Source organism: Muscardinus avellanarius (assembly GCF_963383645.1).
Source record: "Muscardinus avellanarius genome assembly, chromosome: 1".
Lineage (NCBI taxonomy): Eukaryota > Metazoa > Chordata > Mammalia > Rodentia > Gliridae > Muscardinus > Muscardinus avellanarius.
The window spans coordinates 150,845,470-150,866,413 of record NC_137786.1 but is presented as its reverse complement, the minus strand read 5'-3'; the positions used below and the strand labels follow the sequence as shown (position 1 = coordinate 150,866,413).

Sequence of the window (20,944 nt, the reverse complement as noted above, 5' to 3'; positions counted from 1 at the left end):
CAACCTTACTAAAAAGGAATTTTATTATTTAAATTCTAAGCTCAGGTCTTTATGTCTCTGATACTCATACAAAACATCAGTGGGACAAACAGAAAATACCACAGGTTGTCAAGAAGGAAATTAAAGAAAAAGAAGGAATAATTATTTGAATTTGTTATCACATTTCATATTTGCAGGTCATTTCCTGTGACTCTGTGAAATATGGCTAAAGAAATATTATTAACTCAGTTGTTATCTAAAAAATGTTTAGATGAGGCTTGGTTCAAGACTTTACCATGACTAGCTTACACAACTAGCAGGTGTTCTGAGAAAGTGAATCTCATTTTTATGCCTATAGAAACTGACATCACAGGAAGTTTTAGAAAGCACAGTGGTCTGGAATTGATCTTACATCTAAAAATGGAAGCTGGGCGTGGTGGCGCACGCTTGTAATCCCAGCATTCGGGAGGCTGAGACCGGAGGATGGCGGTTCACAGACAGCCTTAGCTACTTAGTGAGGCCCTCTGCAACTTAGTGAGACTCGGTTTCAAAATAAATAATAAAAAATAGGACAGGGGGTGTAGCTTGGAGGTTAAATGCCCCTGGGTTCCATCCCCAAACCTGCAAAAAAAAAAAATAAATAAATAAAAATGGAATATGCAGTCTTATGGTTCCTTTGGCAAAAAAAACTGGTTTTACTTCTCTCTCATTTTTCTGGCTCCAGGAATTTGTAGGTGATTGAATCTTGCTGAATAACTAAGTGAATGAATATATGGAATGATATGCTATATACTAGTCTCTGTTTTTTTATCTTCAAAATAAGTTGAGAAAAAATTGCTGATATATTTGAGGGAATTATTTGGGGATGTAATATGATAAAATATTTCACAAATTGCGGGATGGTTATTAAAGTTTTTATTAATGTTATAATTCTGACAAGAGAATGAATGGCTGCATACATATCTAAACATTACTATTCCTTTTTATTCTTTGCATGACCTATGTGGTGGCATTTGAAGAAAGTATAGGTACATCACAAGTCAATCATTTAAAATAAAAATCTTTATTTTGATCTCATCTCGTAGATAGTTTTCATTCTGAGTAAGATGTTATGTTAATCACTTGTGGCCTTTAAAAACTTTAAAAGAGGAAGGAAAGAATATGCAGTAAGAAATACATTTTAAAGTCCACATATTTATTTTGTAATAAGCTGCTGATATTACATTCTAATATCTGCAAATACGATGCTACAATGATTTTGAGGCCTGGATTCTACATTGTGGTTTTACAAGTCCTGAAATTCTCAACTGAAAAAAGCCACTAGCAAATTTATGCGTCAAAGCTCAGTTTAATTGCGTTTGTGCCCAGCACTGTTCGGTTTGTGCAGAGTACTCAGCCATTTGTAGAGTTGCTCTCCTCAGTACCCCAGGAAATAAAGAACTAAGAGACAACAGATCCAACTGGCCTATTTGTTTGGACTCTAGAAAGAGAGCACAGGAGGCCGTCAGAGAAGTGGGTCTTCTCCTTCTTGCTGTTTCCCTGGGAAGACACCCAGTAATCCTCAGTGCGGAATCCGCTTCATCCCTCTCTGTTGGTTCTTTTTTCTTAAGTGCATACTGTGTTAGCTTTCTAGGACTGCCATAACAAAGCACAGCACTCTTGGTAGCTTGAGCCAATAAAAAATTATTCTCCCTTGGTTCTGGAGGTCCAACGTCAGCAGGTGTTTCTGGGCCAGGGTCCTTTGTGCAAGCATAGCGGAGGGTCTTTCCTGCCTCTTCCCTGCTTTGGGCAGTCACTGGCAATCCCTGACACGACTTGGGTTTTTAGATGCATTGCTTTGTGTGGCCTTCTCCGGCCCTGTGTCTACATCCTCTATTTCTCCTCTCTTTAGCAGTACTGGTGATTGAACTCAGGTCCTATGCATGGTAGGCAAGTGCTCTACCACTGAGCTACATGCCTGTCCTCTTCTTATTTTATTTGGTATTGGAGATTGAACTCAAAGGCATTTTACTGCCAAGCAACACTCCAGACCTTTTTATCTTTTATTTTTGAAACAGGGTCTCACTAAGTTGCTGAGGCTGGCCTTGAGGCTGCAATCCTTTTGTCTCAGCCTTTCAAATACTGAGATTACATGTGTGTGCCACCACACCTGGCTTCTGTCCTTATTTTATAAAGGCATAGTCATACAGATTTTGGACCTACCCTATTTTAACATGAAACCTTCTGTATTTGATTAATGACATCAGCAAAGTCCCTGGCTCCAAGTATAAGTACCCGGGGTTAAGACATTAACATATGTTTTTGGGAGGACTCAATTCAATGCTCAACTTTCGACATGTATTGTTTCTTTCCAAAAATGAAAAGCACATCATATTTTCTGTAGAGGCAAGAGGTACTATTTGTGCTGTTTATAATCCTGACTTCTAACCAAAATCTAAGGCTAAATTGCATGTATCAGATATATATGACAAGTTTAGAGAGACTTAGGAATATCTGAAGTCAGGTAAGCTAGTAATGAAACAGTGAATATAAGAAGTCAAACAAATAAGTCATGATATAGTGAATACTGAGGTGACAAGAGTTTGCTAAATTCCTTTTCTTTTCTTTTGTAATGGATTCACTAACCTGAGATGGGATGTAGGAGAGCTGGGTGAGCTGGCCTCCACACACAGAGGGTTACTCCAAACACATTTTATCTGAGTACAGGTCCGATGAATACAGAGATAGGAAATACTACATAGTATTGAGAAGAGTATGAATGAGATGCCATGTGGGAATATACAAGATAGGTTTCCTTTTCACATTCCGAAAATGGATACAACCACATTTGATTTGGGTCAGCTTTATCTACAGTTAAGCCATAAATTGCTTCTTGCCACTCTAGTAACTCTCCGTGCAACAAGATTAAATGCATAATATCTTGGGCCACTGAAGAAAAGGAAGTAGTCTATAAAAAAGAGACAATGTGTTGAATTAGCTTATGGAAGAAAGCACATGTCTTTAATGAAAAAACTCTCCCCCAATATAATGTCCAAAGGCAAATATGCTGCTTAGCACACTGAAACAAGTTTATTAGTAGCTTTATTTTCCTACTTACAATCCTGCTGGAAGACTGCATCAATCCTACTTTCTATTCCTGGAAAAGCGCTTGATATGCTTTTGGGATAACCCGGATCTATGGATTGTCTTTGGTTATCATATCTGATAAGAACAAAATGTTACATGATTTAATGTCCATGATGGTAACAGTTTTCTTTTAGTTGTATGTATGTTACAAAGCACCTTTCCACACATTTCTTCATCAGTCTTCATAACTTCCTATTTACTGGGATTAGAGATAGTCAATTTCTCTAAGGATACATACTTATTTGTAAATTATATGGGTAGGATTAATTCTAAAATAACATTCTGGTTGTCAATGCAGGGCTATTTCCCCAAATAAGAGCTTATATTTTCTAAGCAATTTTCTTAATTGGTACATAGTATATCTGTGTATGTATGCATGGGTGTGTATAGATAAGTGTAAATAATAAGTTTATATTGGGCATCAAATGCTGAAGGCTATCTGAACAACATTTACTTGAATGTACCGACACTTAATTCGTAAATGAGATTTAGCCTACATCTCTCCTTGCATCCCACCCTAGCGCTTATGAAGGTGTGCTCCGTTCCGTGATGCAGAAGCCCCCACATGATCGTGTAGGCACTTTAATCTTACAAAAGTGAAATTTTCAAAAGCCATGGTAATGTCAATCATCTTGTGAAGAAGAATATTTTCTCACTAACACCTCATCAAAGATCACCTAGATTTTAAAAACTTTCACATGTCTGATAGTGGTTTGTAGGCAGGGCAAAGAGAAACACAGACTTCAACTTCTAATTGAGAAACAGTTTATCTTACCTCCAGTGCTGGTTGTTTACAAAGAAGTATGTCTTCCCTCCATAAAAAACAGCGGCATCAATTGCCTGCACTGTGCTTGGGAGACCATAGTTTGATAGATCCCTGGGGTAACCTGGCTGAATGTCATAGCCACTCAGAGCCCAGTATTGGTTGCCTGTCAACAATTTGAGTTTTATGTTAAATAAATATTCTTTCATTTCTGCAAAATAACATCTACTACGTTGTGGTCTTTGTATAAATTAATCATAGAGATAAAAATAGAAAAAATAGCCTTTAAAAGATGAGGTGGGCAGGGCTAAGTTCATGGGGTGAGGGGTTACGATTGCCCCAGTTGTGCGAGGCATTAAAACTTCTTAGCCTGACATTAGGGGGCCTGCAGTTGGCTGTCTCATCTCAGGTGACATCTACACAGAAAGTAAATATGACCTTGAATCATCTTAGAAAGTTATATCGAGGATGAAGATGGAGAAGTGCTAAAGATGGCATAATGTGGTTTTCTCACTTTGTTGATGAGAATAACAAGACCTAAAGAGTGTACAATCTGCTCAAGTTCACATAGTGGTTGGTGATTAGGATCAGGCCTCCTGGAAGAGGGTTGGGCAGCATTTTTTATTTTTTATTTTTTGGTACTGCAGATTAAGCTCAGAGGCAGAATGCCTCTGAACTACCCCCCAGAACTTTTTATTTTTATTATTTATTTTGAAAAAAGGTCTTGCTAAGTTTCTCTGGGTTTTATTAAGTTGCCGAGGCTGTCCTCAAACCCGTGATGCTCCCATCTCAGCCTCCCAAGTACTGAAATTACAGGCATGTGCCACCGCACCTGGGAGGAAGTTACCTTTAAATAGGAAAACTAGGTCTCTATCAAAATCCTCATAAGCAGCCTGTATATCAGTTGGCAGGGATGGCCAGAATAGAGAAATAAAATTGAATTCTACTTGCCGGACCTGAGGGTGACGTCTCCAGAAGTACCTAAGGGGACATAAAGAAACATACACATTTAAACATGTTCATGATAATGCAAGAGGTAGTTCTGTGGTTCCGAGGCTAGCAATGACCCCTAGATGATTGCTGGGAGGGAGGATGTAGTTTCTAGCACAGCGGCCAGCACATGTCTAGGTCCACCTGGTGAGTGAGTGCTTAACAAGTTTCAGAGGAGGTCACAGGAGGAATCATCTTGACTGGGTTTGGCACTCTCCCCTCCCCACACAGTGCCACAGCTTACTTGTTTAGTATATTCCTTCCTTCCTTCCTTCCTTCCTTCCTTCCTTCCTTCCTTCCTCCCTCCCTCCCTCCCTCCCTACCTTTCTCCCTCCCTCCCTCTTCCTCCCTCTTCCTTCCTTCCTTCCTTCCTTCCTTCCTTCCTTCCTTCCTCCCTCCCTCCCTCCCTCCCTCCTTCCCTCCCTCCCTTTCTCCCTCCCTCCCTCTTCCTCCCTCCCCTTTCTTCCTTTCTTTCTTTTCTTTCTTTCTTTCTTTCTTTCTTTCTTTCTTTCTTTCTTTCTTTCTTTCTTTCTTTCTTGTGGTACTGGGGATGGGACCCAGGGACCTTCTACCTCCGGGCTACACTCCCAGACCTATTTTATATTTTATTTGGAAACAGGGTCTCTTCAGCCAGAGTGGCTGGCTTCGAACCTGCGCGACCCTCCTGTCTCCGTCTCCCAAGAGCGGGGATTACAAGTGTGCGCCACCACGCCCGGCTGGTTAGTATCTTTCACGATGGCACCTGCTAACTGATGAGAGTGTACACCAACAGCACACACCTGCAGCTTGTGATTCCACAATCATAAAATGGCCAGTGGAAAAAGGGCACCTACAATCGGTTAGAGATGATTTGCCTCACAGCTGGCTCAGTGACAGTTTCCATCCACTAGACTGATTTTGGATGAATTCAATGACATTTTGGTGTTGGTTAAACTCAGCTAACAAGTTCCCAAGCAAGTAGATAGCCCATATTTGTTTAAACCACCAGATACTTGTGATGTCTTAGTTTTCTTCTTTTCTTAGATGGTTTGATTTACTCAGAAAATACTAAACATTCTGAAAAGATGCATAAGCCTTGAATTAAAAAGAAAAGCTTCATAATGTGTGTTTTAAGATGCACCAGTCAAAGAAATCAAAGGAAGAAATAGCTCAATTTTATACTTGTCTTTAAAGAAAAGTATTTCTCCACGTAGTGTGGTGGCAGCATCGAATGTCAATCGGGGGTCACAGGTTCTGGGTGCGCTTGGTCCAGTAGGTTGTATAGGGTTGTCTGTAGGTCCTGGAAATAAAAAGGACTTTTTATAAGCATAGGTCCAGTGGGACTCAGTTTACTTCAGTGGCTTCCCAGGAAGAAGACTGTGTTCTTCACGTGAAGAGAAATGCTACCACACTGTCTCCCAGGGAACTGAAGTCACTGTACATTTGGCCTTCTTAAAGTTTTTGCTTGTTTAATAAGAGTAATGATAGTTCTCAAGATTTGTTGCAGGTTAAGTAGGAAAGTAAAGCAACTTGAATTTCACCCCCCTGCTTTAAATTCTTTCTTTCTTTTTCTTTCTTTCCTTTTTTTTTTTTTTTTTTTTTTTTGGTGGTACTGGGGTTCCTGGAAGCCCTTCTACCTCTGGGCTACACTCCCAGACCTATTTTATATTTTTATTTGGAAACAGGGTCTCCTAAGCCAGCGCGCACGGCTGGCTTCGAACCTGCGCGATCCTCCTGTCTCTGCCTCCCAAGCGCGGGGATTACAAGTGTGCACCACCACGACCGGCCTCCCTGCTTCAAATTCTTTTTTTTTTAAATTTTTTATTGGTGCACTGTATTCATACATCATAGTGAGATACAAAAAAACTTTTGTAGACATACACGCACACATTGCCCAGTCAGACCCCACCCGATCCCCACCCCATTCCCTCCCCATCCCTTCTTCCCATGCTTGGCTTAGTGGTTGACATCTAGTATTATAGCAATTTATCCAAAATTAAAAATGATAATCTCACATAAGTTTCATTTGTCTGATACCAAGATTTTGATAACTTAAAGATAACATTTCAATATTTCTTTTTGCTTTCTTTCTTACCAGAGAATATGTTTTTTCTTTTATTTTAGGTGAAACTATCATATATTTATATATTTATTTTTCAGAAAAAATCTATCCTAATATGGAATATGGACTCTAGATACCCAAAACTATCTCGAAAAAGCTCCCTGCTTTAAATTCTAATCCCAGCCTCCCCCAACCTCTCAGTTCTTCTTTCTGGTTCTTTTGGCCATTCAGTATTAGCATCCTCCTTCCCCACCCAAACCCCTATTCTGGAAAGGATCTGATATTACTCATTTGCTTTGTAGAATAACTCTAAGTAATCAAATTTTAGTAGAGTCTTTCCTATAAGAATTCACATTTTAATGTATTTTATCATTCTATAATGGAGGGCTGTACTAATTTAGAGAATGTGAAATACTGATAAGCAAAAGAAGGAGGGGTTTTGGGGGTGCAGAAGGATTGGGATATAAAGGCCCTTGGAGTAGAGCATGGATTCCTGGAAATTCTACTGTCAGGAAAAGTTGCCTGATGGAGGCACCCTGGCACGCTTGATTTATGGTGCTATGCCACCAGAGAGGAGAGTGTGTTTCCCTAGTTCCATTCCTCCCACTCCACCTCATTCTGTTTCATTCCATTCTGTTCCACACTTGTAGGGAGCAGGAGGGCAAGAGGGAGGAGAGATGCTGAGCTGCTCCCAGGCAGCACTTCTTATAATCAGTAAAAAGGTTCCTGTAGCTCTCCCTGAAAAGCACGTTTGTGTTCTCCTCCCCTGCTCCTTCTCCATCCCCTTTTTTCTCCCACAGACAACTATTTTAATACGCTCACTGTCTACCTTTTTATTTGCATGTTTCTTGAGAACTTCTTGCTTTTTAATTTTATGCATTTTAATTGATGTGAAAGGATATATTTTATAATTTAACTTATTCACTATATAATATACACCATTCTGTCTCTTTTTCACAAGGCTTAAAGCTTTACAGACCCAATTATGTTGCACATATGCATCTATTCCTGTGCACTGCGGCACTAGACATCTTCCAAATTTCAACACCACAAACAAGGCTTTGGTGAACATCCTTGACATCTTTGTCTATGTCCCTTATGGACCTATGTAAGAATTTCTTTTATTAATTCTTCTAGGAATAGGATTGCTGTTCAAAAAGGGATAGTCCTGCATTTTTAGAATATATAAAATTGGAAAGAATAAAAAATAAGGAGGAAGGGACTCTATTATTTAGAGATAATGACTTAAAATTGTCTTGGTGCATTTCTTCTTAACCTTTTTTTCAAGGCAGCAACAGATGTGGAATGCACTTCCTTTAACCTGCCTCTCATCCCCTGCCTTTTGTAATAATGCTAAACTTATTTAGCAACTTTCAGAGTTTAATCTGAGCTTGCCCTGGGGCAGAGCGTGAGAGTTCTACAAAAGAGATGCTCAGATGCTGAGCTTGTTGGGGGCCTATTCTCCAGTTCCATCAGGTACACAGTTCTTCAGATGGCTTACCATAGATGGCCTGAATGCCATTGATGTCATCTTGAGGGAGTGAGTAGCTGCTGGGCTCCCTGAAGGCATAGTTGGGATACATCAAGGCGCTGGGGTCAGTGGAGTGAGACAGCCCCAAGGAATGGCCGAACTCATGAGCAGCAACAAGAAACAAGTTGTAATCTGAAAGACAAGCACATGTGGTGAATGATTTCATGTGGCCCCACAGACAGTAGAAATATGATCTGGAGGCATGGTGTCTCCAAGCCAGAGATGCCCAGGAAAGCAGCCCTCCCTAGCTCCACCCTTTCATCTGCTCCTCAGGTACCTGAAAGAATGAAGGTGGGAGGAATTGAGGTGGGAGTCATGAGCTAGGATGAGATGAGTAAGAACTTCTTACCAAACTTTAGAACCAAGAAAGTCTGCCTTTATTCCAGTCTCCACATTTTATGGATGAGCTTAGAGAAATGACGGCTGAGCTAGGGTCTCACGGCTCCAGCAATGCTTCATGAATGCTCCTACTGCATATCCAGTGTCCTAGACCCTCAGGCTGGTGAGTAGGGTCTTAATGAATAGAGAGCTAGAGAAGAAGCCTTCCAGGATTCGGAGTGGCCTTAGATGCAGGCTTACTTGCATTTGCTCCCCAGACACATGGGCTCTAGTGTGGCCTTTTCCTATTTTGAAGCTCTCCAACAGTGCTAGAAATCCTCCCCTGTATAGAAGCAGACCATTCCTCTTATTGGTCTTATTTCCCATCTTTAAATTTCCATGAACATAGTGCCTTTCACAAATTTCAAACTTCCAAGGAGCCTAATTCCTATCAAACAGAGTCCAAGCACCATTTTTTTCCTGGCTGCTAAGATATTCATCCCCCACTTGACTCCCCCAGAAGGATTGAGGTCTTGACTTCTTCTGTGAATCCTTTGATCCTGCCAGTCTCTGGGAATCTTAAAAGCATGCTTTGCATTTTTCTACATGCTTACTTTTTTTTTTAAAAAGCACATTATCATAGTTGTAGACTACCTAACACATGCTAGGCAGTGTGATAATGTTTCATTCTCACAACACTTTTGTGAAGTTTAATGCAGTATTTTTATAGTTAGGAGCTAAAAGCCCATAGGTTCTGAGTATTTTCTTATTGATCTTGCAATCAGTAAGTGATAGGTCTGGGGTGAGATCCAGGTGTAATGGCCAGACCCACGCTCTCACCACAATGTTCAACTCACCTTTGATAATGATTGTAGTAAAAATCTACCCATGCTCCAAGACTCACTTTCTTAGCTTTATGCCCTTTCAATTTCTCACTAGAGAGCACATTTCAAAAAACACCTTTGGGCTCCTGGAGCACTGGGAAGGGGCTGTGTGGATTGGTGGCGGTTTTCTGCTTTCCAGGAGTATGTACTCTAGAAGGGGAGATATATGTGCAAACAAATGGAACTCCCAGGAAAACGAGTCAGAATGGTTAGGTAGGAGATTCAAAGAAGATTCAAAGATTCAAAAAATATTACTGTAAGGCTGACAGGAATTGTGGAAGGAAGGCCTCATCTCCAATCAAAGACAAGGTATAAAGTCTTAGTCATAGCATGGATAAATGAGGGATGTTCTGAAGGGTGGGGTGTGAGGGATGAGAAAGACATTTCAGGAAGTGTAGGTCATTGGAGAAAACGTGGGAAAGAAGGAAAGCATGGTGTGAGCTGAGACTAGTGAATGCCCGAGGTAGCTGGTGTTCGTGAAATATGGAGACCAGTCAAGAAAGAAGAGGGTAGGCAAGCACTAAAGCCCTCGATGCCAAGTGAAAGTGTTTGGGCCTGACTTAGTAAACACTGAAAATTTAAGGCAGGAGAGTATTTATGATCCAAGATGAGCTTTCCAAGTAAAATATTGCTGTAATGCTATGAAAAGTCAGAGGGACTGGAGATTGGAGTTGGGAATCTGGACCATGAAACAGGTAGGAGGTAATGACCATCTAAACTGGTGGGAGGACTATGGAAATACAAAACCATGAAGGACCTTTATTTATCATTGAGCACACACAGATCCTAGCACAGGACTTGGATAGACACTCATAATATTTATGTTGAGGAAATGGTGGAGAAAAGGCAGCTTTTTCAACAAATGATGCTGGGAGAACTGGCTATCCATCTGTAGAAAGACGGAACTAAATCCTTACCTCTCACCATGCGCAGGAATTAGACCTAGAATTAGACTTAGAAATTGGACCTGAGACTCTGAAGTTATGAGAGGAGGGCATAGGCTCAACACTCCAATATATAGGCACAGGCAGTAACTTTCTCAACCAGACTTCCAAAGTGCAGGAAATTAAAGCAAGAATTAACAAGTGAGATGGCATCAAATTGAAAAGTTTCTGCTCATCAAAGAAAACCATCAAGAACCTAAAGAGAAAGCCTACAGAATGGGAGAAGATCTTTACCAGCCATAACTTTGGATTTTTTTAAAGCCTAAATTGACTTAGTATCTTGAGGTAGCAAAACTTTTAAATAATTTATTTGTGTGAGTTTCAAATACTACAATAACTTAGGTGAGTACGTGCACATACATGTGTGTAGATTGTTTCTTTCTCCTTTCTCTCTGTCTCTATGTATCTCCCTCTCTCTCTCTTTTGTACTAGGGGATGAACTCAGGGGCATTCTACCTCAGAGCTACAATCCAGTCCTATTTTATTTTATTTTATTTTATTTTATTTTATTTTATTTTATTTTATTTTATTTTACAGTGTCTCACTAGGTTGATGCAAATATCTACTTGATGAGGTGGTCCTTGAATTTGCAATCCTCCTGTCTCTACCTCCCAAGGGCCAAAATTACAGGGGTGCATTACCATGCCTAGATGTTAGTTTCTATTTTAAAATAGGGCCTCTCTAAGTTGTTGAGGCTGGCCTCAAATCTTCAATCCTTTTGTCTCAGCCTCCCAGGTTTTGGGATTACAAGCGTGCACCACCCTGCCTGACTATGTATGCAGATTCTAATGTGAAAAGGTTAAATCAGAAACTGTGTGTGGACATGACCTTGGTTAACTTACTGCTGGAAGTTTGGGTCCATGTTTCCTCTGCGTCAAAATGAGCATCTCCTCCAATACCTTGGCCTGGCTGAAAGGCATGAGCAAGGATCCCATTGGGTCCATCAAATGGAGAGTTGTCGCCATGATCTGAAAAGAGACAATTTACAATCAGTCCTTATCATGACTCAGGCTAGCCAGGGCAGGCAATACGGAACCTGCCTGCTTTCAGCCTACCTCTCTCCACAAAAGCAATGTTGATGTCTGCGTCTCCATGTTCCATCCTGGTGAAGGTCAGGGGGGAGGCAGCACTCCAAACTTGAAAGGCTTGCTCAATGGCCCTTTCCACCTCCGCCTGTGACAGCTGTGGGGTACGGTTCATAATCCTACAAAATGAGAAGGCGCTTGGAGGATTTGTTCTTGCTTATAACACCTTTCCATCAGAAGATGGAGTTTCTCTTTTAGGAGTGAGTTTCATATGTGATGTGCTAACACGGGAAAGTGCAAGTCTAGGTGTTAAAAACAGACATGGGGCTGGACAAACTGCATGTCTTGAAAACCTTGGTGTCCTCACTCATAAGGTGAGGATAGTAAAATAGTGTCACTTTCACAGGGTTGTTGTGGATATTACCCACATGTAAAGCATTTTTTGTTTTTGCGGTACTGTCATTCTACCTTTGAGCTACACTCTCAACTCTCTTTTTATTCTTTACTTTGAAATGGGGTCTCACTGAGTTCACAAAGGGCCTTCTAAGTAGCTGAGACTGGCTGAGAACCGTGATCCTCCTGTCTCAGCCTCCCGAACGCTGGGATTACAAGCCTGCGCCACCACGCCCGGCACATATAAAGCATTTGATTTTCCATTTGGCAAATAGCATTCCACAAATATGGAGCCTTACCATTATAACTATGAAGATGTACACAAGGTCAGGCCAGATTTTCTCCAGCAATGATTAAGCTTTTTTTCCCCCTCTTTTTTTGGCCCTAAAGTTGGTGCCTCGAGAGACAGTCTCACATTGCTCTAATCCTCGCTGTTGAGAAGAAAGACGAAACAGCAGGCTATGGAGGGGAAGCACCATGGGATTGCTGCCCTGTCATTCCCACCCTTGTTCACAATCCATACCTTCCTCCTTCATTGTTCACAGCCTGCAAGGGCAGGGGTCTTATCTATTTGTGCCTGGTGCATGCCAAGTTCTGAAACAGTGCCTGGGGTACACTGGCTGAGGGAGGAATTCTGACGCAGTAGAAATATCACCTGTAGGTCAGGTCAGTGTGTTTCCACTTGGGGTTTCCGGGGGTTAACATAAAGTCACCACTATCTGGCACTCCACAGCGCGGCTTCTCCATCATCTCCAGAGTTTCCACATCTGGCCTCCCCGTCACTTTCAACCCAAAAAATCGCTGCATTTCTTTCAGCTTTTCAACAATCATACTCGTGCTGTTCTTTTTTGTAGACCGAAATTGGTTGCTTGGTAATTGGTAGAACTTTTCTAGATATTTCTGGATAAAATAAGCACACAAGAGTCTTTGCTGTGAAATTATCTTTGTTTCTCTGGGCATTTTGCAATCTTTTACTGCAAAGCTCAAGTCGCAGTGAATACTCTGACAGACACAGGCTCAATAGCACAATTTCTTAGGTTGCCTGGGATAGAACAAAGCCAATTAGAAAGAAGTGCCCCTCCATTCAGTGCTCCAGATAATGTTTATGCACAAAAATAGATACTTCACAAGAGATGAGGATCGAGTTGCCCATGCAAAATGCTACTATACATCAGGAGACTGCCTTCTTGTTTCTATAAAAATTAGGATGACAGCCGGACATAGTGGCACATGTAATCCCAGCCTTTGGGAGGCTGATACAAGAGGACTGTGGTTCGTGGCCAGCCTCAGCTACTCAGTGAGATCCTGTTTCAAAATAAAGAATAAAAAATAGGGCTGAGGGTGTAGCTCGAAGGTAGAATGCCCCTGGGTTCCAGACCCAGTACCACACACACACACACACACACACACACACACACACACACACATTAGAACAAGCATTTTTAGGCTTCTGATGAGATCTTAGTTGCATCAGTGAAGATTTTCTGTTTTAATCCTGGCTTCATTGCTGAAGATAAGGTTTAATCTTCATTTCATGAAGAAATGGAGTCACAGAGCAGTGAACATTTTGATACGTAACAACTCAGGTCCCAACTCACTGTATTGCCTCTCAAAGGAGAATGGATAATTTCAAAAGAACTCCCAATATTTTTGGAGTAATGACATTATTGGCATTAGCCTTTAGTTCATTGAGATAATTCTTTAGGAGGGGTCAGGATCATTAGGAATTAAAATTTCTCAGGGATGCTCATGAGCCAATTATTAGGCTCTATCTCATCATATGCAGCCTGTGAACACCTGGCACTTTGTAGGTGACATAGGACAGAGCACACGTTCTGTGATCAGACAGGTTGGGGCAAATCTTAGCTCTGCCATAGATGAAATGTGAGCACTTGGACACATTACTTATCTGATTTAAGGTTCACTTTTGTCTCTGAAGTGGAAATATAATTTCCCCTCACAGGGCTGTTAGGAGCTCAGCAGGGTGCCTTGTACAGAGTAAACACTCAGTGGGCTTTAGATATTAGCCCAGGGGTTAATATTACTATTGTAAGAAACCCCCCTCCCAACAAGAATAATACTTTCCTACAATTGTAATACTAAGAAAATTGTGCATGAGAAATTGAGAGAATTACCTTATATTTCTTAAACATTTGAACTGACTTTTATGTTGTAAAACAATGGCAGAAAGCTACTGGCTTTGGTTTTAGAATGCTTCTAAGAGTTTCTAAACATTTCATAGTCTGGTGCTACAAATTGAATTCACTAGATACTAATTTCTAGTTTACAGTACTCTCTCAGCCTCATGCTTTCTCCTACACCTGTCATTTTTGGCTGCAAAGAAATATCCTTATAGGAAGTCGCAGACACACAGTAACTGGATTGCAGATATATAGCAGAAGAGAAACGCTTAGACAAGAAAAATGACTTAGTTTTATAAATAAAGCCGTCCTTCTAAAAGAATTCCCAGCTGAAGACAGCTCTGCAGAAGTATTTTCCCAGGCTTGAAGAGCCCAGCTTTGCTTTATAGACCCCACATCAGTCCCAGATTGGCCCATAATAGAGAAAGTAGCTCCAGGTTCTGGGAGCTTTTCACTGAAAGGAGACCTCAAGCCAACCACCCAGGTGACTTCTTTCAGGCTGCTTATACAAAAGTAGAGCATACAACCTTCATGATTTTCTGATACTCAGCAAACACCCACCCACCTGATAGTTAATTTACCTGAACAATTTTTGCATTTTTTTCTTCGGAGTGTTCAGAAGGTACAGGAAAGGCCTTGGAGAGCTCCATGTGGAGTACGAGCAGAAATGGAAGTATCTTCAGACACAGCATGCCCTCTGCTCCCAGCACCACCTCTCTCGGCCTTCCTCTCTGCCCTCTGGCCAGGGCCTGATGGGGACACTGAAGATCACAGGGTCACGTGCACTTGCACTCCCCTGGTCCCTTATAAAGCCATGTCTTAAACAATTGCTGCATCAGGAATATGAGGCAATGCAGGTTAACTACACTATGAAAGTTTTGCAATTGTAAAATGTGATTTAGTACCTCCAAATGGGGGAGTCTTTCAACAGAAACAAAAGCCCAGTGCAGTTTGCTATTCTTTGCTTTGGAGATTTTTAGATAGATACTGGCTTTTGCAAAATTGTCTGGTCAAGAAGGACCAAGAGATGAATGCAAAGTTCTGGGTTTGCATATTCTGGCTTTGTCAGATACTGAGACTGTGTTAGTTTATTCAGGGGAATATCATTAGACTAATGGTCTTAGGACCAAAGAGCTCAACTACAGAACCTCTGTATTTCCCCATCCTCACGGTCTGTGAGGCTATCGTGTGCCTGAGTGTGTTGTCACAAAGAGGGCTTTGTGTGTAGCTCCCACAGCAGTTTCTGGAGGATGTGGCTTTGGCATCAACATATTAGAAAATCCCCAGTCTGTGATCTGGGGTTTCCACAGAAATGACAAAGAGCAATACAGATTGATGATGATGATGATGATGATGATAGTGATTACGATAATGATAATAGTTGGCTTAATATTTATGACATCCCAGACACACGCACTGTACACATATTACCTAAGTCCTTACACAGCCTGGGGAGGGAGATGCTATTATTATCTCCATTTTACAGACAAAATTGAGTCCAGACAAGCTTAGATGACTCACACCAGTGGCATGCATTTTGTGGTGGAGTCAGTACTCAACAGGTGGCTGTTGAGAGAGACTGGGCTGGGAGCACGTCAGCTTCCTACCTGAGACCCAACTACATCAGCAGCTCCAGGCCTGCAAGAATGGACACTCTGGGTAATGTTCATGGGGCAGAAGGCAATGGAGTAGGAGGATGAGATACCTCTTGTATTCCTAAGGGAGTGAGATGCTGAGAGGATTTCTAGACAATGAGGCTACAAAGGAGGTTGTGGTGGTCAGAGGCCCCGGGCATGCTTTCAAATCGTATTGTCTGGTTCCACTTGTCTCATTTATTCTGACTCTACATGAATATATATATGAAATATCTTATGTATGTTCTGCAAGGGTAGATATTCTTATGTATAAATGTATATACCTATATGTATAATATATAACATATTAATTTGTAAATAATTTAGATGCTATGACAAAGACTTCAGTTCCTTCCCGATATCTCTCAGGAGCTTTGTAAACAATCCCCATAAATGTGTCCTGGGTTAGAACATATCTAAACAGTAGAAATGTTGTATGCATATATGAATGCACCACTTTGAATCTCATTATGATGTGTAATTATATTGTACCAATGAAAAAGATCTTTCCAAAGAGAAAAAATAAAGCAAAAACCTGAACCTATCTCTCTGTCTCACTAACCATTTGAATTACTAACCTTGCCCCCTTTCCCTCGCTATCAGCCTCCCCGGAAGCCTAGCCTCCACTTTCCCTCACCACACACCTGCTTCGTGTCCCCTTCTGGCCAGATTTCACTCCGTGGGGAGCTGCTGGAGTCTGCGAGAATTCATTTGAGCAAGCCCCACTCCTGCTACATACTGTTCTCTCTCATTTTGATCAGTGGCTCTCAACTTCGTTTTATATATTTTTAAAATTTAACATATTAGAAAGACAGCATATATACTGTTTGGTGATAGTTGTTCATCATGGACAGAGTAGCTCCGTGGTTAACAAATTTGTCACAAGCCTAATGGACTAAAATAAAGCAAATTTATAATCTTAAAGTTCTGTGGGCCAGAGGTGTAGTATGGGTCTCCCTGGGCCAAAACCCACATGTCAGCAGGTTCTAGTTGTTCAGGGAGCTCCAGAGGACAACCAGTGGCCTTGCTGTTTTTAATGTTGAGAATTTGCCTGCGAGCCTCGACAGGCAAGCCTTGACTTGCGCCCCCTTCCTCCATCTTCAAAGCCAGCTAAGTCACCTTTCTCTGACCCTTCTGTGTTGCCATGGTGCTCCCTGACTACGGCTTGGGAAAGTTTCTCCACTCTTTAGAGCATGGGTGATTAGATGAGGCCCACTTGATAATTCAGGCTAGTTTCCAATCGCCAGGCACTTAACTGAAATCATACCTGTAAAACCTTTTTTCTATGGAAGCCAACATTCCAGGGATTAGGATGTGGGCATCTTGGGGACTATTATTTTGTCTGTGACTGGCAATACTTCTCAAGGGAAGAAAAAGATGGGTGTGGTCAGTGTATGGAGAGAGAGTGCATGGGGAAGGTCACTTTAGAATCTGTGATCTGCGTGTCCTTCAAAAAGCTCTGAAAGAGCTTATGCTCTATGCACCCAGAAAAAGCTGCTTCCACCTCTGGTTCCCATTTTGACTTTCAGATTTTCAATACTAATAATGTATTAAATTAATATTTCCCAAACATCTCTTACAAGTCATGTGACATAGTAAGTGTCTTTGTAAAGTCACTTTTATGGAAAGCTACTATTTTTTCTCTTGGAACTAGAAGTTGAATCCAGGGCATTCTACTTAGCCCTTTATTTATTTTGAAACAGGGTTAAGTTGTTTCGTGTCTCTTTAAATTGCTAAGGTCGAACTTGAACCTGTGATCTTCCTGTTTCAACATCTTGAGTAGTGGGATCATAGGCATGTAAAATCATGACTGACTGAGTATACTTCCTTTTTCTTTTTTTTTTTGAGGGGGATACCGGAGGCTAAACCCAGGGGCATTCTACCTCTGAGCTATACTCCCAGCCATATTTTATTTGATTATTATTTAAAAAAATTTTTTTGATGGTACTGGGGTTCCTGGAAGCCCTTCTACCTCCGGGCTACACTCCCAGACCTATTTTATATATATTTTTTTATTATTTGGAAACAGGGTCTCTTAAGCCAGCAAGGCTGGCTTCAAACCTGCGTGATCCTCCTGTCTCTGCCTCCCAAGCGCGGGGATTACAAGTGTGCGCCACCACACCCGGCTTTATTTTTTAAATTTTGAGACAGGATCTTGCTCAGTTGTGGAGGCTGGCCTTAACTACATGATTCCTCTGTCTCTGCCACCCAGTAACTGAGATTATAGGTGTGTGTCACTGCACCCAGCTTAATATTATGCCTTTTAAAAGCAGGGGAGAAACTGAGGATCACAAAAGTCCATTGCCTGAGCTATCACAGCTGGCAGGTATGTCACGTGTGGTAGAGTTTGGGATCCACGTCTGGCTTCACAAGTTCAACTCTAGGGCCCTTTTCATTGAATCTCAACAGGCTCAGATGGTGGTTGACCTTGGACCGGAGGAACTTCTTCATTTTAAATGTCACACTAAGGTTATTACTGGGCTATTCTGACTCTACCTTTCTCCAGACTCTATACCGTGGTTGCCTGGTAGCTGAGGACAACTTTAGAGGAGCCGGAAGATGATGAGCTGCAGGGTTTTGGCAGGCAGCCAGTTTATCATTAGCCTGTGGAGTGGGAGTCTGGACATCTGGATTTTACACCTCTACCAGCTACCTGAACTAGAACAAGTTCCTTAATCTCTCTGCCTTTATTTCACATCCCTGAAACCTGACCAACTCCACATCCCTGTCTCTGTGTCCTCAGGTGTAAAGTGGTGGTGACAATACCACCCACATCATAGGAATGTGGTACAAATTAGATGTGGATATGCACGCAAAGTGGCCAGTGCACGGACTAGAACAAGGTATGAAATGTCAAATGAGAGCTGCAGTTCTCTGAAAACTGGATATAAATTATACCTTCCAGCACCCAGAAATTCTAATGAGGGAGCATATAACTAGCAATATTTGAAGTACTAAAAAGATGTTTAATGTTCAAATAGTTTATTTAAAAATAGTCTAGTAATTTAGCAATTTTATGCTAATTTGTAAAATAATTTAAAACAATCAGAAGTACAAAAAATGATTCTTTCTAACCCTCAATTCTCCCTACTTCCCTCCTCTCCTCTGGAGGTGACCAGTGTTAACCTATATGTCTCTATGCCTTAATGCCAAAGGATAAAGATTGTTGTGAGGTATAGAAGTCTCCAGGAGTACTGGGAGTGGTGACTCATGCCTGTAATCCCAGTATCTGTGAAGCTGAGACAGGAGGATTGCAGGTTCCAGGTCAGCCTCAACAACTTAGCCAGACCTTGTTTCAAAATTAAAAAAAAAAAAAAAATTAAGGGCTAGGGATGTAGTTCAGAAGTAGAATGCCCCTGAGTTCAACCCCCAGCACAAAGAGAAGAAGAAGAAGAAGAAGAAGAAGAAGAAGAAGAAGAAGAAGAAGAAGAAGAAGAAGAAGAAGAAATGATGATGGAGGAGGAGGAGGAAGAGGAGGAGGAGGAGGAGGAGGAAGAGGAGGAGGAGGAGGAGGAAGAGAAGGAAAAGTCTCCAGTACTGGGGTGTGTTCCCAGTGTAAAATTTCAGATGGTCCCACAGCAGGCTGACATGGCTGAGAAGCAAGCAGTGGCTTTGAGTCAAATAATGGAAGACTCGACTGATTCACCACACCCAGGTAAAACCAGTAGGTAGATTCTCTCCCTGTGGAATCTTCTACTCTTTTCTATGCCAGCCCCAACTGACTCCATTATTCTTCTTCACTCCCCCCCCCCCACCCCCCAGCAGAGCTCCATAGGTGCTCCTGAGGATTTTTCCTTTTACCAGTGAGAACAACACTGCTGGGAAGTAAATTGCAGTTTTTCAGTTTTGAATTGGGATTATGAGTGTCCTGGCATCTGGGTTTGAAGCCTTCTTCCTTCTGCCCAGGGAGCCTTCACTGAGAACACAGTGAGTCGTCTCTAGTTTGTTTTCTGGTTAATGGGTGACCCCTGCTGGTCACTAGGAGATGCTCCTGTTTTTTCTTCCTTTTTCTTTCCTCTCACTTCCTCTCCTTTCCTCTTTTCACTTGAAAAGTTTTGTTATGAAAGTCATTACAATGATACAGAAGACGTGGTGCATAGGGTGATGAATGCGGGAAGGGGACTGGGGCTTGCCCGCTCACTCTGGCCATGCCACCATCCAGGGGCCTCCCTGGGCTCAGCTGCGTGGAAGCTCTCCAAACTGTCCTTGTGGTTATCCATGGAGACTGCATTGAGTCTGCATGATTGCAGGTAGTCTGAGGGAGAACCCAGCACATCCTTCTTGGGGAATATGGAGCAAAGAAAACACGGCTTGACAGACCAAAACAGGCTTTATTTGTGGTAAAGCCTGGGAAAGAGTGCTGATGAGAGAGAGTTCACGAGAGTCAGGAGCCCCCTTCCTTACAGACTAGGTAGGGGCTTTTTATGGGGCAAGGAAGCGGGGAGGTACGGGAATAGTCATGTATGTTGCTGGTTGGTGGGCTAGTAACCAGGTCATCTCAGGGCAGGGTAATGATCAGGGAGTGTTTCCCTTTCTTTTGAGCCTCTTCTGGGTCCCTTTGTTCTGGGTCTCCTCTGGAAAGACCTCATGGCCAGACCTCAGAGTCAGACCTCACAGTGCCCACAGGCCTGACAGCTGCGTGCAGCGTGCCTCTACACACGTCACTGGGCAAGGCCCCTCTGCACGGAGGAGGTGATCCACTATCAGACAAGGGTAGGTCAGAGAACTTCCTTATGGCCAGCTCCAAAGGTGGGGGAAATTAGTGTTTCTATGAGCCACTCAGGGAAGAGAAATTCTAGTTTCTATTGCCTGTCTTGGGGGCGGGGGTGTAAGGAACTGGGGACAAAATTCAAAAAATATATGTCATACTATCAGAGCTTCAGATGCATCTCTCTGAGATGAGAAAATGGCCTTTCCTCCCATCCCCAGAAACAGTGATTCTCCCCTTGAGTGCCTTGAGTTAGCACTCTAAGTTAGGAGTAGACGTCTTTACTAGAGAGACTAAAGTCTAAATTTTTAAGATTGGACTAGTGTCCTACAAAAACTTACTTGAGAAAGAAAAATCTCAGCACTGATTAATAAATATTATTAAATAGAATAGAAAATATTGCATTTTATAAGAATAATAGTAACTTATTAGCATTTATTATTTTTCCTGCTCATACATCTTTTTTT

The 20,944-nt window shown here is 41.7% G+C and overlaps 1 protein-coding gene across 1 annotated transcript; it reads right to left on the bottom strand.

The window, feature by feature from the left end:
• Positions 1-2,822: 2,822 nt before the first annotated feature.
• On the bottom strand, positions 2,823-14,827 carry MMP8 (matrix metallopeptidase 8; the record flags this gene model as incomplete). Its single annotated transcript, XM_080719840.1, has 10 exons — positions 2,823-2,926; positions 3,077-3,180; positions 3,881-4,034; positions 4,716-4,849; positions 6,020-6,137; positions 8,401-8,562; positions 11,419-11,544; positions 11,632-11,780; positions 12,650-12,894; positions 14,717-14,827. The coding sequence occupies 10 exons, from the start codon at positions 14,825-14,827 to the stop codon at positions 2,823-2,825; spliced, it is 1,407 nt and encodes a 468-aa protein (XP_080575966.1).
• Between the last annotated feature and the right edge of the window lie 6,117 nt (positions 14,828-20,944).